The sequence below is a fragment of the Lepisosteus oculatus genome, chromosome 1 (genome assembly GCF_040954835.1).
Source record: "Lepisosteus oculatus isolate fLepOcu1 chromosome 1, fLepOcu1.hap2, whole genome shotgun sequence".
Taxonomy (NCBI): domain Eukaryota; kingdom Metazoa; phylum Chordata; class Actinopteri; order Semionotiformes; family Lepisosteidae; genus Lepisosteus; species Lepisosteus oculatus.
The window spans coordinates 9,264,807-9,279,883 of record NC_090696.1 but is presented as its reverse complement, the minus strand read 5'-3'; the positions used below and the strand labels follow the sequence as shown (position 1 = coordinate 9,279,883).

General features: G+C 36.8%; 1 protein-coding gene across 2 annotated transcripts; it reads right to left on the bottom strand.

Moving 5' to 3' along the window:
• Positions 1 to 435: 435 nt before the first annotated feature.
• On the bottom strand, positions 436 to 13,778 carry LOC107076991 (hyaluronan mediated motility receptor-like). Of its 2 annotated transcripts, none has more exons than XM_015343911.2 (7): positions 13,536 to 13,778; positions 12,182 to 12,339; positions 9,897 to 10,111; positions 7,620 to 7,778; positions 5,090 to 5,248; positions 2,361 to 2,487; positions 436 to 1,548 (listed from the first exon to the last, which is right to left on the bottom strand). In XM_015343911.2, the coding sequence occupies exons 1-6, from the start codon at positions 13,627 to 13,629 to the stop codon at positions 2,379 to 2,381; spliced, it is 894 nt and encodes a 297-aa protein (XP_015199397.1). In that variant the 5' UTR covers positions 13,630 to 13,778; the 3' UTR covers positions 436 to 1,548; positions 2,361 to 2,378. The 2 variants fall into 2 exon arrangements, with proteins under 2 accessions (XP_015199397.1, XP_015199395.1); XM_015343909.2 differs by having other exon boundaries at positions 2,388 to 2,487.
• Positions 13,779 to 15,077: the final 1,299 nt, after the last annotated feature.

Here is a 15,077-nt window from a genome sequence, read left to right as displayed (position 1 = left end):
TCTACAGAAGGTTTTGAGTCTAGATTTGAGGGCAGGTGACTCTCTGATAAAATTAAATTGAAGTCCTGACTATACGGTCATTAAAGATCACATGGCATTTTTCAAAAGATTAGGAGTGTGAATATGCATATTATGCATACCCCACCTACAATTAAGGATAAGATACAGTATCTAAATTACATACATGGATAAAAGTAATAAATTTGGACCCTATTTCAGAGAAGATTTGGCATTAAAAACATCTGACACGCACTATCCCCCACCTGGGAAGGCAAAAGAAAGTGGATAAACTAAATCCAGGTGTAATTTGGGTATCTCTTGATAATAGTATTGTAGCTGTATTAGTATTGTAACAGGTTCTTTTCAGAACAAAGGACCAGTGGAGACACGATTAACAAACCAAGCATTAGCTTTATTCATTAACAACCACACATAACCAAACACAGGATATACATGCACATGAGGAGACTGACGGAACACGTACACACCTTTAGGGTGGTAATTACTTAACAACACGCTATACTTTTACAAGACTACACAGGGCACTAGAACTACTAGGACATCATTTACACAGGTAGGGTCAGCCGCTGGTCATTGTGGTGACCCTCAGACTCTCCCTGGCTACCACTCCCAGCATGCCCAGTGGTACTACGAGCGCCTAGGGGCGCTTCCTCCTCACCACCAGGCGAGGGCGTTACAGTATGATCAGCTTTTGTATTTTTACCATGCTTTTGTTGTGTTTTTAGCATAGTTGTGACATTATTACTATGTTAATATCATGTGTTCAGTTTTAATATGCTAGCTAGACTATAAGAAATCCATGATATGCCATGATAAATATTTTAACAAAATATTAACTATAGCATGGTATTCCCATGGTCCAGTGAAGTAATGCTGAAACCACAGGAAATCATCACTAAACCCATGGTAGAAATGCCACTATACTGGGGTGAATCTTCCAAGTTGAAACAGAGAATGGAATTCAATACTTATTTTGTTCAACTTTCTAATCTAACAGTTCACTTGGAATCACTGCCACATTTCTTGAATCCTGAAATGTTAATGTAACAATGAAAACATTTGTACTGTCCATATTGAATCAAGTAATGTTTATGTAATTTTTCTAAGTGACTTTTCCCCATAATTCTTTTTAACACTGAGGGAAATAAAATAAGTAGTTACTTCTTAGTCTGAGAGTCTGATCTAATGTCTGTCTTGCACATTAAACATTTTCCACCTTATTAATGTGGTTAAAAATAGTTTTGGTCAGCTAGTCAAAACAAACATCATCCCCACACTTGAGAAAGTACCACATTTGTTGCTCTGATTTTAAAAACCTCTGAAAAGAAAGACAATTAGATACAGATGTATTTCAAAGCAGGTAAACAACAACCAAACACAAACTAAGATGCAAAGGTTTTGAATTTCGTCGCCAGTCTGACCTAAGACATGGCCCAAAGGTATGTGTAAATCTCCCAGTAGAAAGAAAGAACTTCAGCCAAAATGTCTTCAGGGAGGTTTTTGATGTCCATCGATTGCATTTGTCTCCTGGTGAAAAAAATGAAAAAAGGAAACTCTAGGTCACAAGGTGTGACTATTATCCAGAAAAGCCACAAGTAATTTATAATATAAGAGGGCAGGCAGGACCAGTTGTATTTCCTGATGCAGTCATTAACCATTATGGAACTTTACCAGCTTAATATTCAATATAGTGAAAGTTAGAATAATAAATCAAATATGGAGATAATATATTGGTATTACAAAAAAAAAAAATCTTCCACTTGGAAATTATGGCTACATTTTCATATTTTTGCCACTGCAGCTGGACAATTCTCTTTTGTGTATATAAAACAGACATGAGGGAAATGCAATATTATATTATTTAACAAATAATTCTGATTTCTTTTTGGTTCTGAAATTTACTTGGTAGGTTTTCTAATATGTTCTTTTTTTCTTAGTACTTAGTTGCTTATTTCTTTTGTTTCTAACTAGACTGTTATTGGAATCCCAGTTCTCTGAAGTGAAGGTTTAAGGAGGAAGATATCTTGCTTGTACGTTTTTGAAATTATATATCTCTCTCTTAAACTCTGAGACACTTGAATAATATTATCTTTCAGACCTTCTAATAGAATTGTTTTGAAGTACCAGTATGGAGTAGTACTTAGGGTTCCAAATTAAGCACCCGTGTGTACCAAACTTTGTAACTGGAAGACTGTGGCTTCAAAGTCTCTGAAGGGAAATGCTATTTTACCCTTGTGCCCCTTCAACACAAACCTCTTTAACAAACAATGACTGCAGTAAAGTAGCTCTTTATCTGCACTGTGCACTGCAGTAATGTTAGTTGTTTAAACATTTCTTACTTTAAATCCATACAATTATCAACTAACTTGAAGAGGCGTAACATTTTTACAAAGGTCTCCTGTCCTGTTCCATTTGTTTATTTCAGCTTGCCCTTCTGCCAGTAGGACTGGATCCACCATAGGGAGCCTGTAGAAGGCAAATGAAAACACACAACATGGTTCACAAGGAATTGTAAAAAATTGTTTTTGTACCTTCTTGGCTAAGACATGTTTGGTTAGGCCACGATAAAAAGGAAAACAAAGAAGCTTTTTCGTTTTCTCTCCAATGGCCTCTCTTTTAATCTTTTTACACATGAATGCACCTGACATTAAATTTATGTTGTGGTAAGAGGAGAGGCTTTACAAAGGAAATCTATATTGGTCCTTCAATGTACCAACTATCATCAGCATTTTTCTGTTATTTTATGTATTGCTTATTGTACATCTTATTTTTAGAGGCAGTCTTACCTATGGGGTAGTCTGGGCAATTAGGCGGGACCCTGAGCTGGGTGGAGGAGAGAGGGGTGTTGTCTGGATGGTACAGATTATGATATAGTATATGTCCTAATGAAGTATCCAATAATATGACAATTCTGATGTTTTCACCTATTTCAATTTTCTTTGATAGCAAAATATTCCAACAACAACTATTTCCAGATGTCTACCTGCCCTTCGCAATTGAGCTATTCCAAAGTGTGCTCATATAGGTGGTATTTTTTTAATAACTCCCACACGTGATTAATCTAGGTCGTGCTGTTACTCCGTGTTCCAAAAATAAGACCCACTCGTCCTCAATCTCACTAACATTATATAATAGTGAAACCTGGCAATGTTAGCTGAGAGCAATGAAATGAAATTATCCAAGTGGGGTAGACAAATGCAAGAAAAATAAAAAGAGGAGAAGAAAGTACATGAAAGTTTAGTTATTCTTTTCTTCAAAAGTAAAAATGAGAATGAAGCAACAGTGCCAGCAGCATTACAGCAGTCAGCTGAAACCACTGGTGGCAAGCAGAATGCTACAGTAACATTAGCTCTGCAGTTACAGAGGCCCTCAGAGGAAGAAGGACCATCAGCAACAAACCCCAGCCTCACTGTTCCTACTGAGGGTACTCTACAGCAGAAGCATCTGCTGAAACCACCAGCAGCAAAACTGTCACTATAGAGGGAGAGGGACTATCATTCAACAGATTCAAGGCTCACAGATGGTTTTATGCCTGCCGTGGGTGACACTTCTGCAGTAATTGCCAGATCTGGATCTCCTCAGCCACTTGCTGTAAATTGCACTCAGATATTCTCAGACCACCAGGCACTTTGGCCTCAAAACCTCAAAAGTGACCAACAATGTTATGACATTGTTAGATGAGCGCCAGTCCAGATTCCACATGTAGATTGTCCTCACACCGATGACCTGGTTCAACCCAGATTTACCAGAAACTATTACCATGAAAAATGGTGAGAAAATCCCTTGGACAAAGCCAGTGTATTCTCAGTCTACTGATTCAGTGCTCTGTTTGCAGTAGATGTTTGTGGAAAAGGGAGTATGCTTGTCCAGCCATCTGTTTGATGACTACGTTTGTTCCAGAGTTCACATAAAAAACACACAGAGCTGGTGCCATCTACAGACTAGATTAAACACAGGCACAGCAAATGACAGACCAGCCAGGAAATGTTAATGCTTGAACAGAGATACTGGAAATCCATCTTGACTTGTTGTCCTTATGTGTCATTTAGCTGAATGCAATCAAGTCTCCGATGTCTTTCATGTCTTCCAATGACATTCAGAAAAGGTCCATGACTCACATAATGGAAACCCTCACCGGATTAGACTAATAGCCAAGTCATGTGCAAGCATGTGAGTAAAAAGACAAACACACCATTACAGATAATTATTTGTGTAAAGAAAACAATGCAAGTATTACAGAGAATTACACATACATAGAAAATGTGCTCTGCCTTTATGCCATCTTATACATTGCCTTGAGACTTCTCCTGACCATCCCAGTGACTTTTTCCTAAGGATAGAGAAGCTGTTCCTGTTTAAAACTAATCAAAACTCTTATGAGATCAACAATGTCACAAAAACAGCAGCATTTCTACCTCATCTAGGTCTTTCCAAGTTATAGCTAGAGTATGATGTTTTTCAATCCCAATATAGATCCCTCACACTGAGATGTCCAATGAATCTGGAGTCATTACATTGTTTTAATAACATTCAGTTTCTTTTTTATAGTAGTAGATTTATATTTTCTGTAAATAGAGTGAAATCACAACAAACTGCGGTACTTTGTTGAAAAGACATGCATTGTGAAAAGTGGGTACTTTATTCTTAAAGGTGGTCTGGGGGGCTTCATCCTTGACTTCTGCCCAGAGCTCCAGAACCACTAAGACAGCCTCTGTTTACTATACGCATCTTGTAATGTGTATTCTGCATGACTTGACACAGTTGTCCTGTCTTCTTAGACTGTTTGAAATGATATTAATTTCTTATACCAATTGTGTGTAGTGCTAAATCCCAAAGGTTTTAAAGGTCTACCAGTCAAACTACCCAAGTCTTGGAACCTCACTAGGTGTCCTCCCTATGGGCTGATCCTAATGACAACTTAAATTATAAATCAGTTGATTTGTTTTTCTCTTGATTCTTGGCATACATAGAAAAATACCAGATACAGGCTTAGAGAGGTTCATTTTATAAAAGGTTCATGACCCATTCCAGATATTTAAGAATCTCCACTCAAGAGTACTATTCTTACCTGTCATAATGTTGATTGGCTGTCTCAGCTGCAGTGGATGCAAAGGCCTTGTATTTTGTGTTTTCTTGCATAATCCTTCTGAATTGCTGCAGCTGCTTTTCCATAGTGTTGATCTTTCTCCATAAGGCATCCTTCTCTTCTGACATACAATCCTTAAACCTTAATGTAGTTAATAATTGGCAAAATAAATGTTAATTTTCATGCTGAAAAGTAGAAAGACTTAGCACAAAATTCCAGCTGTTGAGCCTTTTTCAGGTTTGAGTGAGAGAACGTAATTTCAAAGATAGGCAAAATGCAAGTAATAAGTAAAAACTAAATTCTAAAAATTGTGATGTAGTTGCTTTTCCTCTGAATTTTACGTTTGTAGAGCTAAGATATTCTGAAACATCTTTAATTTTTCAAGCTCAGTAGGGCAAATGTCCTTCTCTTGTTCGTAACTTTATAGAAGGTTGTGAAACATTATATTACTGGATTTGTTTACCCAATGTCCTTATTTTTGCTATATGGTCATTGAGTGTATGTACAAGGAACAATCATGAGGGGTCAAAAATTTTACATAATGGCAAAGAGCCTAGCAAAAGTTGGATGAATAACACGTGCCACACAATCAAAAGAAGTAATTAAAATCAAAACAGTATGTGGATTGCATGGATACACAGTAGTAATGTAAACACCCTGTAGGCATGTATACTTTGTTTACCCTAAATGCAATTACCAAGTTACATAACCAATTTGAGAATTAAAAACATTAGTGCAATACAGTGTAGCTGAAGACTGTAGCTGACAGTTGAGAGATCACAGGTGCTGTGTAAACAAATGACTCTTTCATAGGCACCAAAAGGGAATGAACTGTTTTGATTACTGTGGGTAGTTCATTTCACTACTGAGGGGATAATTGTCAGGGAGCACACAAATTCTGGAAGAGGAGAAGTGGAGAAGGAGGGAGTGGGTCTTGACATGACACTGAAACTAGGCGGGAGCAGAGTAGCTGAGACAGTGGTAGCTAAGAACTAGGGTTTGAATCAGTAGCAAAAGGGAGTCAGTATAGGGACAGAAGTAATGGAAGAAATTGAGGAATACAAGACAAGCTGCAGAGTTGGTGATTGGGTAAAGTCCACTGACAGAGAGTCCTGACACGAATGAATTACAAAAGTTTAGGCAGGAGAATAGAATAGCCAAGGTCTAGAATAGGAGTTGTGTGGAGTAATGGTACAGTAAGGAAGTACCAGATTCTGAGAAATGTTCACAGGAAAAAAATGGAAAGCTGCAACAAGCCAGGGCCCACAATGTATTTTTGGAGTGTCATAGAAGGGTGACACTAAGACCACCAAGAGGTAAATAGGGAGGTGGTGGGGTTTAGAGGAAATGACATGGAGTGGTCTCAATGTGGGGAAGAAAGGTCAGACTTTGAGAGGCTGAGTTTAAAATTATAAGATTGTGTCCAGAAGGAGATGGCTAAGAGGTAAAAAGTTGGAAGGAAACATGAGAATTTGTGACAAGAAACGAGATAAATATTTGAGCATTATCATCATAAAAATTATATGAGAGCTCATAAGTGGAGATAAGAGCACCTAGGGAGAGAGAATAAGGAGAAGAATGAAAGCATAACCAGAAGACCTGCTGTAGCACAGCAGGAGGATCACAAGGTGTGAGCAGAGTCAGAAATCTTAGGTTGATCAGTGCTGAAAGGAGAATGAAGTGATCCACAACTTCATGGAGAGGGAGATAACACAAGCTGAGAGAAAAATAAATAGGTACACAGTGGAAAGCAGTCTAGAGTGCCAAACATAAGCCACAGTGTAGAAAGTGAAACAGCAAGTGCTTCAAGAAGAAAATGAAATGTAAGCCACACAGTTGTTTTAAAGAGAAAGAGCAGGGTGGAGATAAGACAAAAGTTCAAAGTATTAAGGATGGTTTGTATAATAAGAAAAAACCTTTTTGTTCTTTTATGAAAGTTTTTATATTAATAATAAAAATGTCCGTTTTTATCTGTTATCTCTATTTAGTATTCACTAACATTTTAAGACACTTCCTGAATTACACAACACAGACAAATATAGTATAGCCTTTAGATGAAAAATGTAAATAATAGCTTCAGAAATCTTTGTCTTTGTTTTGCTGCTTAGAAACTACTGGTCATTGCCACAAATGTGCCATTCAATACTGCCCTCTACAGAGATTTCAATCCTGAGTACCTTTTTTTTTCCCTCTTTGTTCAGAAGAGTTCAGTAGCATAATCCTACACCCATTTTCCATATCAGCACTGCTTTTAGGATTCACAGTGTAAATGATCGCAAGTTTTTGTGGTGCCATATTTAATATACAGGTATTGCACTGCATAACTTTTCTACTTTACCTGTAAGTTTAACATTGGTGATTATATTTTCTGAATCACACATACATATAAGTTGCCTTGGACAAAGGTATTAGGAAAATTAGTAATAACGATAATAAAACAAGTTACCACCTCTTCAGGAACAAACAATGATAAACCTCCCTGTAGGAATTAGATCTTTCTCTATAGCTGTACCTCTTCACACAGTGCATCCAGGTCTTCTGCTGCTCACAGAAAGACTCGAACTGAATCACTGTCACCTGCAGTTTTTTCAGACTCCCCTGGTTCTTTTGTCTCATCTGCTTCAGAATTTCTGCATGAAGACTTCTCTCTTCATCCAGCTCCTGGGTTTTACTGTAAATAGAAAAAAGGTGAAAACTCATTATTTTTGTATGTATATAGTATAAAACAGTTGAACCTAATATTGCTAGAAATCCTGCATTCCTAAAAAGACAAATGCCAGCAGATGTTTAGGCTGTATTTTGAAATCTTTCATATGTTTCTTACAAGCTGAGAAAAAAAATTGGAAAACAACATTAATTCAACACTTTAAACCTTTGTTTCATCTGATCAATTTGGGACTAACACAATTTATTTTCTATATGAAAGGTATCAACTTTAGGAATGGAAAGGACATAGAAAGGAGCTTAATATTTATAATGAGTATTAGATAATTTTTAGTCTTCATTTTGTGCTATAAGTTTTTTTTCTTGTTTATGAAGCACCATGCTAATACTTTTAAAGCCATAAAACTCTTTTTGATGCGTATCAAAACCTAAAAATTAAATAAATTTTTTTAAAAAAATTTTAAATTCTTGCCATGTTACTGTAGAACGGCACCAGAATTCAAGAGCCTAAAAAGTAGGTTTAAATTTTATGTAGTATTGTTTTCATATTGTTTTCTATGTCTAACAAAATATGTCTATGCTGTGAAAGAAAGAACAGTGTTCAGATATCCTCTGAATATTTTCATCGGTTTTAGAACTGTCAAAAGTAACCTGGGAGAAGGCTAGTGGGAGTGTTTCCTGTCCTTTCACACTTTCTCATAATCTGCAATGTTTTGTAAAAATAATATTCTAACAGATATTGAATATTACCAAGGAAAAGTTGCTGTTAAATGTATTTACTGAAAGTCGAATTCCCCTCTTGGATGAAGTGGTAAAATTTAATAATTTTATTAAAAAATATAATATAAAAAAATGCCTTTCACCTAGAGAATGCAGCATTAATCACTCTTTCAGCAAAGTTTTAAAAATTAAACTTTGTGTTGTCTCTACAATGTAAGATTCCTGGAAAGAACAAAGCTCTACAATGATCTCCAGGACCAGCAGTTTCTGTAACTGAACAACAAACTCCATTGTTTTAGTCAATCCTTGTTTCTGACAGACAGATGTTTCTTAATCAACAGAAATGTTAGATCTATTACAGTCTATCCACTGAATGTTGTAAATCAAAGAGGACATAAACCAAAGGAATATAAAAAAGAACAAGACATGTTAACAAGAAATGTGAACAAGAAATTATGTTTTAAACCCGTTATGCTTGTAGATGGCTACTATCTGATTATTGCAAGAGCATCACTAGGCCATATAGTATATTGAATGTTTATAAAGGATCCGATTTCACAACATTTCAAGGTGGTTTATTCAGATTTGACAACTCTTTGTGTAAAAAAGGTATCTGTTATTTCTATGAGTCCATTACTAGAAATCTTTTTGTCCTGATGAAGTTGGTGGGCTTGCGAAATCTGTTCCCAAAGGATGAGATACACAGTGAAACGGAAAGAACATGCCAGCTTTTCCCCCGTACAAGAAGCCAGTACATCCTACAGTATCTCTTATTTTAGGTCCTTAAGGGACCTTGGGTGGAGCGGTGGCACTGTGGCTAAGGATCTGTGCCTGAAGCTGGAAGGTTGCTGGTTCAAATCCCATGGCTGGTAGAGAAATCCTACTCTGTTGGGCCCCTGAGCAAGGCCCTTAACACCAATTGGTCCAGGGGCGCTGTATAAATGGCTGATCCTGTGCTCTGACCCTAAGCTTCTCTCTCCCCATCTGTGTGCCTGTGCATCTCATGGAGAGAAAGCTGGGGTATGCAAAAAGAAAAATTCCTAATGCAAGAAATTGTATATGGCTAAAAAAGTGATCTTCTTAATCTACATGCAACAGAATTCTTTTAAATTTGAAGCACACCTCCCACTGCACTCCCTACTCCGCGGCGCGTCTGCTATTTAAGATCCCCACACGTTCACGGACGTTGTTCAAGCTTAGAACCGGAGCATTTACGAGACACCTACAAAAGGATTATTTTTTTCTTTCATATACAATCCTCTTGTATAACGAAGAACAATCGCTATAGAATCGCTAAGAATAAGAAGCACTCTGCCGGTGTTCAGGCAGTACCCTTTCGAACCTGACACTATTACACTGGATATGGATTTCAGCCTGCTTGTAGGCCTGTGGTGTCATGACATACCTGTTGAGCTCTGCCTGCAGTTGCTCTGCTTGTCTGGTTCTTTCCTGATTTTGCTGTTGCATCTCCTCCAACAGGTTCTGAAGTTGGGTCTCAGAGTCCTGGAGCTGATGCAGGTCAGTGAGCACCTTCTCCAGCTCCTGCCCAAGCTCATGGGAGTTCTTGGCACTCTCTTTCGCCAATGTCTGCAGTTGCTGCTGCAGAAAATCAGCCAACTCCTAGGCATATATACAACAGACAGCATTAACTGACAGAGTAATAACAACTGGGCACAGGCCAATGGGGCCCATGTCCCGAATAGACTGGATTTTACAGTGTCCTGAATCTATTTTTAAAACCACTGCAAAGTCAGAATTGAAAAACATAAATCTACTGTTTATTTTCTCAGCCAAATACAGAAGGGTCTCAAAATTCGCTTATACACTATTCTGTCTGGCCGACAGGGTCTTGGATGGAAAAACAGCAGAGCGGGATGAAAATGCGCCAAAAATGTTTAAGCTCAACTTTCAAATTAACCTCCCAAAAGACTAGGATTGTGAGACAAATCTAGCTAGACAGTGAGCCTGTCCCTGTCCCCTGCCCAATAACCCACTACCCAGCATCCACAACTCATCGTGGTCTTGTTTTTGTATTGTAGGCAACACTCACAGTTCCATGTCGGCGGCATAGGGAATGAGAGACTGGATATGAGTTTACAGACTCCCTAACAGTTTTATTTAGTGGCAAGTGCTAATCATGGCAGAGGGAGAAAGCACAAACAGTTGTTGGAAGCCTATGAGGAATTCATATTGTTATCATTTTGTCTGATTACTATAGGTTTGTTTGTTTTTACCATTGTTTGTCTTAAATGATCAATGCTGTTTTAATTAACATAAAGCCAATACATTAGTACTTTAATTATCATGTAAGAGAGGGTTACTTTAGTACATTATGCATCAATACAGGGCTGGACTTGGTTATATTAAAATTTAATTATTCACGATGGTTCTCTGCAATCTCTGACATCCTCACAGATGTCAAGACCCTACTGTACAGAAAAGAAGTACATGGTGGGGGCAACCAGAGGTCTACATTTAGCCACTTTGAGAAATATGGCTAGAAAAGGCTACACAGACGAAACGTTGTGTTTTCCATCTTCTCTTTTCAGCATGGAATAAACTTATGACTAGTTTCTATGGCTAGAAAAGACAAGATTACTTTGTCAAAATGTTTTACATAGACTTTTTCTTCTCCCAGTGAATTGATATCAGGTCATTTTTAACTATAACAATGAGACACAAGGATGTCAAAGAGAAACTAGGAAATGCAATGAAGCTTAAACAGAATGTACATGATGTGCAGATGTAAGTTCAAGTAAGTGAATGAGAAACCCAAGTACCAGGCCAGTGGATTTTTGGTAAAAGGAAAACTACTCATTTACTAGATGTCAAAAATGGTCCCACGTTTTTTGCACTGCAGGGACTGTAATGACCACTAACCTTTCACTAGAGGCCGCCAAAGGCCTCTAACCATTCACCAGGTGTTTATTTAGGTAAATATTACTGGTAAAGGGTAGATTACACATTCTCACGTGGGTGTTAAATACTGATCTAGCTCAAGTAGTTAGCTGCTTCACCTGTAGTCTTTACCCGAAGAAGGCTCCACAGCCAAAACATTGTGTTTCTTTTCTTCTCTTTTTGGCATGAAACAAACCTTTACCTTTTCCTTGAATACTGACATGTTTGGCTATATAAAGTGCTTTATGAGTATTGTGTTTTAGGAACCTTAGGGTGGGCAAACTGCTACAAACGTTTGAAGAGCACATCTCTTAAGTATATGGCCTGCTATTCAATCAGCACAAATTCTCCTGCACTGTATAGTGTTGTTCTTACAGTATGTTATTTTTATTTTCTCAAATCCATGATGCATCTTCAAAGACTGATTCTGTTGTAGATTCTTTTAGTGAGAATGAGGCCATTTTAGGAAGGAGAGTTGTGGACCTTACCCTCTGTGGTCATTAAAACTCTCAGGACATTTCTCAGAGTAGCGGTGTTACCCTGGCATCTTGGTCAAATTTCCCATTGACCTTTACCAATTCATGGCCTCCTAATAATCCCCATCTATGAATTGGCTTCCTCTCTCTGTTCTCTTCCCTACTGTTAGCTGATATGTGGTGAGCATACTGGCGCACTCTGGCTGCTGGCACATCATCCAGGTGAGTGCATAAGTACTTAAGTATAAGGAATTATTATTATTATCATCATCATCATCATTACATGCAATTATCAAGCTTTGAATACAACATGTACCTTTTCATGCTGGGTTTCTCTAAGAAGCTGGTCATGTTTCACCTGTAGTGCCATATTTCTTTGTTCCTGTATGCAGAGCTGCATGGAGAGTGAGTTGACATCCATTCTCAGGGTCCTTGCCTGTTCTCCGGCCACCAAACATTCCCTCTTAAGGACTGCTACACCAAAGCAACCACAATTCATCATTTCAGAATGATAATAGAAACTACTTAGTTATTAAGTTATTAAGCAGTACTGAGCTCATTTGTATTTCAAGCCAGTATTCAACAGCTGTCTTAAAAGGATCTGTACCCTGCATTGAGATATCAAAGTATAATTTTCTATATCTACAGTATCTCATACTGTATATGCTGTACCTCATATATCTGTGCACTGTGTTTGACAATAAACTTAAATTCATTTAGAATACCGATGCCACTGTTAAGAAAAGCCAGCAGTGCTTATATATTTTTAGAAATATAGCATTTCCAAAAATAAAATGTGGAGTAAAAAAATTACTTTTTATAAATAAGTCTAAATAGTTTTATGTATAGATAGTTTTATCACTATCTATTGGGTAGAGCCCCTTCTACTCATTTTTATGGTCCCTTTGCAATTTTCTATATAAATTTGTTCATAGTTTTGTTTTGTTTCAAATGTGTTGTGCACTGCACCACTTGCTCCTTAAATTGCCCCCTTGAGGATGAATAAAGTAGTGAATAATCTATCTTTTACAGTAATATAGTCAATAAAGGTAATTTGATCATTATTTAGTATTACTTTCATCATAGCACTTTTTTAGTGATATTATATAAGATCTAATTATACAGTATAAATATCTAACTAAAACCAAACACATTATGGCACCAACATTTGACTCAGTGTAGCTCTCTGTGGGTGTGCATTTACTTATTCATTTGAGCTTTATTCATTATTCACAATAACACAATTATCTGTGTATCCCTAAAGTATTGTCAAATGCATAACAGAACCTTTCATGACAGATTGTAAACCATCACAATCAGTAAACTGTATTATTATTAATTAGGTGTTTGGGTAATATACTGTATATGAATATTTGCTTCACAGCTTTTTTCAGTATAATGTAATATTAAAGAAAAAAAAGAGTAATATTATGTTTCCCAGATTCTTTTTAAAGCACATTTCAAACTACACACTATCACTTGCTATCAAAATACCTGTGCACGTAACATTAGAAGTTACATAAATTGAACAAACTAATTTCAGATAGTCCACAAATCATTTTTTTAAGTTTATTTTTCATTATGTTAACCACATAGATACAGTGTATCTGGAAACACCATAATACCACAACTTTCTCAACCTAAGCTTTTACTCTTAAGGAAAGACTCACCTTTCTCTCCTTCAAGAACATTACATTTTTCTGTAAGAAGCTGAATTTGATCACGAAGTTCAAAATCCTCTCGTGACATCAGAAATCTCTTCATTCTTTACTCTGTCCTTAACCTGTGTTGTGCCCCATTTACGTTGAGCTTGCATCTGTGAAAATGAAAAGAATTTAATGCTTTCATTACTTGCCCAAAGGTACATTGCCACCCACCCCCTGAAATCCACACCTTCATTCTTTTAGAACAGTGCATAATCACACATTAAAAGGTTTTTCAGTATGTAATCATTTGTTTATATACAGTTATAAAAATGTTTATTTAAATAAAAAAACGTTTTCCTGTTACAATAGTGGTAAGGTACTCCTACACAGAATTGTTGTAAGAGGTAAATATAACCTTACCATAACAATTAATCAAGAAAATACTATAAAACAAACATGAATTTATTCACAAAAGAAATGTGACACTCAGATCTAATGGATGTAATCAAATATTTTAAACATAAATCTCTAAATCTTAATATCTATCTTGTGATCAAAATCCCAAAAGGTGTGAACAAACATACAGATGTATGAAATATGAAAAACTGTCAAAACGCAAATGTTACAAAGTTTGTTTTAGGCGTGACATTCTTGCTGTCGCTAGTGTAAATGCAAGCCAGTGAAAGTTGTCCAGTCATATTTTTACCTCTTCTTTGCGTTGGAGGGTTAGTCCTGCCAATGTTTTATTCGACTCTGAAGCAATCCTTTTCTCCTCACCTGACCAAAGATCTCCACATTGATTTCTTTAAATAATGCCATAATAATACAAATATTGTGTGGTCTCACAGTGTCCTGGTGAACAATTGTCAGTTCAACACTGGTTTGCAGAAACTGAAAAACTGTTGGATCAAAGATTTTGGCAATGTACCACTGAGCATAAATCAATCCACACTAAAGGCTTTGTTGTGTTAAATGTGGTTGCTTCCTACATTGTCAGAAATCCACTAACCCTACCTGTTGAGTTGAGCAATGCAGAAATCAACACAATGCTCATTAAAATGTCTCGATGTAAATTGTGTTCTGTTATGTACACCAAGTGCAAAACAACACACATCATTAAATAAAACACTGCACAACCCACTCTTCTTCAACTTCAGACATCTTCTGGCCACAGAAGACTTTATGTGCTACAGCCACTGTAATCTGAGAATGATTCAGAATGATGTGATCTCATTCTCTAGGTAATATCTCTCACAGATAGGCCACCTAAAGTCATGCTGATAGCAATCAGGTGATTTTCTTTACTCAGGTGGGTCATCATGCCTTTTTGAATGTCTATTATTGCAGTTTTAACTAAGAAGCCAGACACTGAGCACCTGGCATTTTAATAAATTATGTCATAAGCACAGAATCTGTTTCATATCAGGATCAGTATTGCTCAAATTATGTATATTTGTAATCAGCTAGTGATGTAAAGCTTAAATTGTTGCTTTCTTTGTACATCAGGATACTTTACACTGTGTACTGTATGCACACACAAAGGAAGACTAGCTAGGTTGTATATAT

Excerpts from the sequence above, each read along its gene's own strand:
- LOC107076991 (XM_015343909.2), bottom strand. The coding sequence starts at position 13,629 with ATGAAGAGATTTCTGATGTCACGAGAGGATTTTGAACTTCGTGATCAA. Across the intron at positions 12,340-13,535 it reads TGTTCTTGAAGGAGAGAAAG|CAGTCCTTAAGAGGGAATGT; the intron begins GTGAGTCTTTCC and ends GCTTTGGTGTAG. Across the intron at positions 2,488-5,089 it reads GCCAATCAACATTATGACAG|GCTCCCTATGGTGGATCCAG; the intron begins GTAAGAATAGTA and ends TGCCTTCTACAG.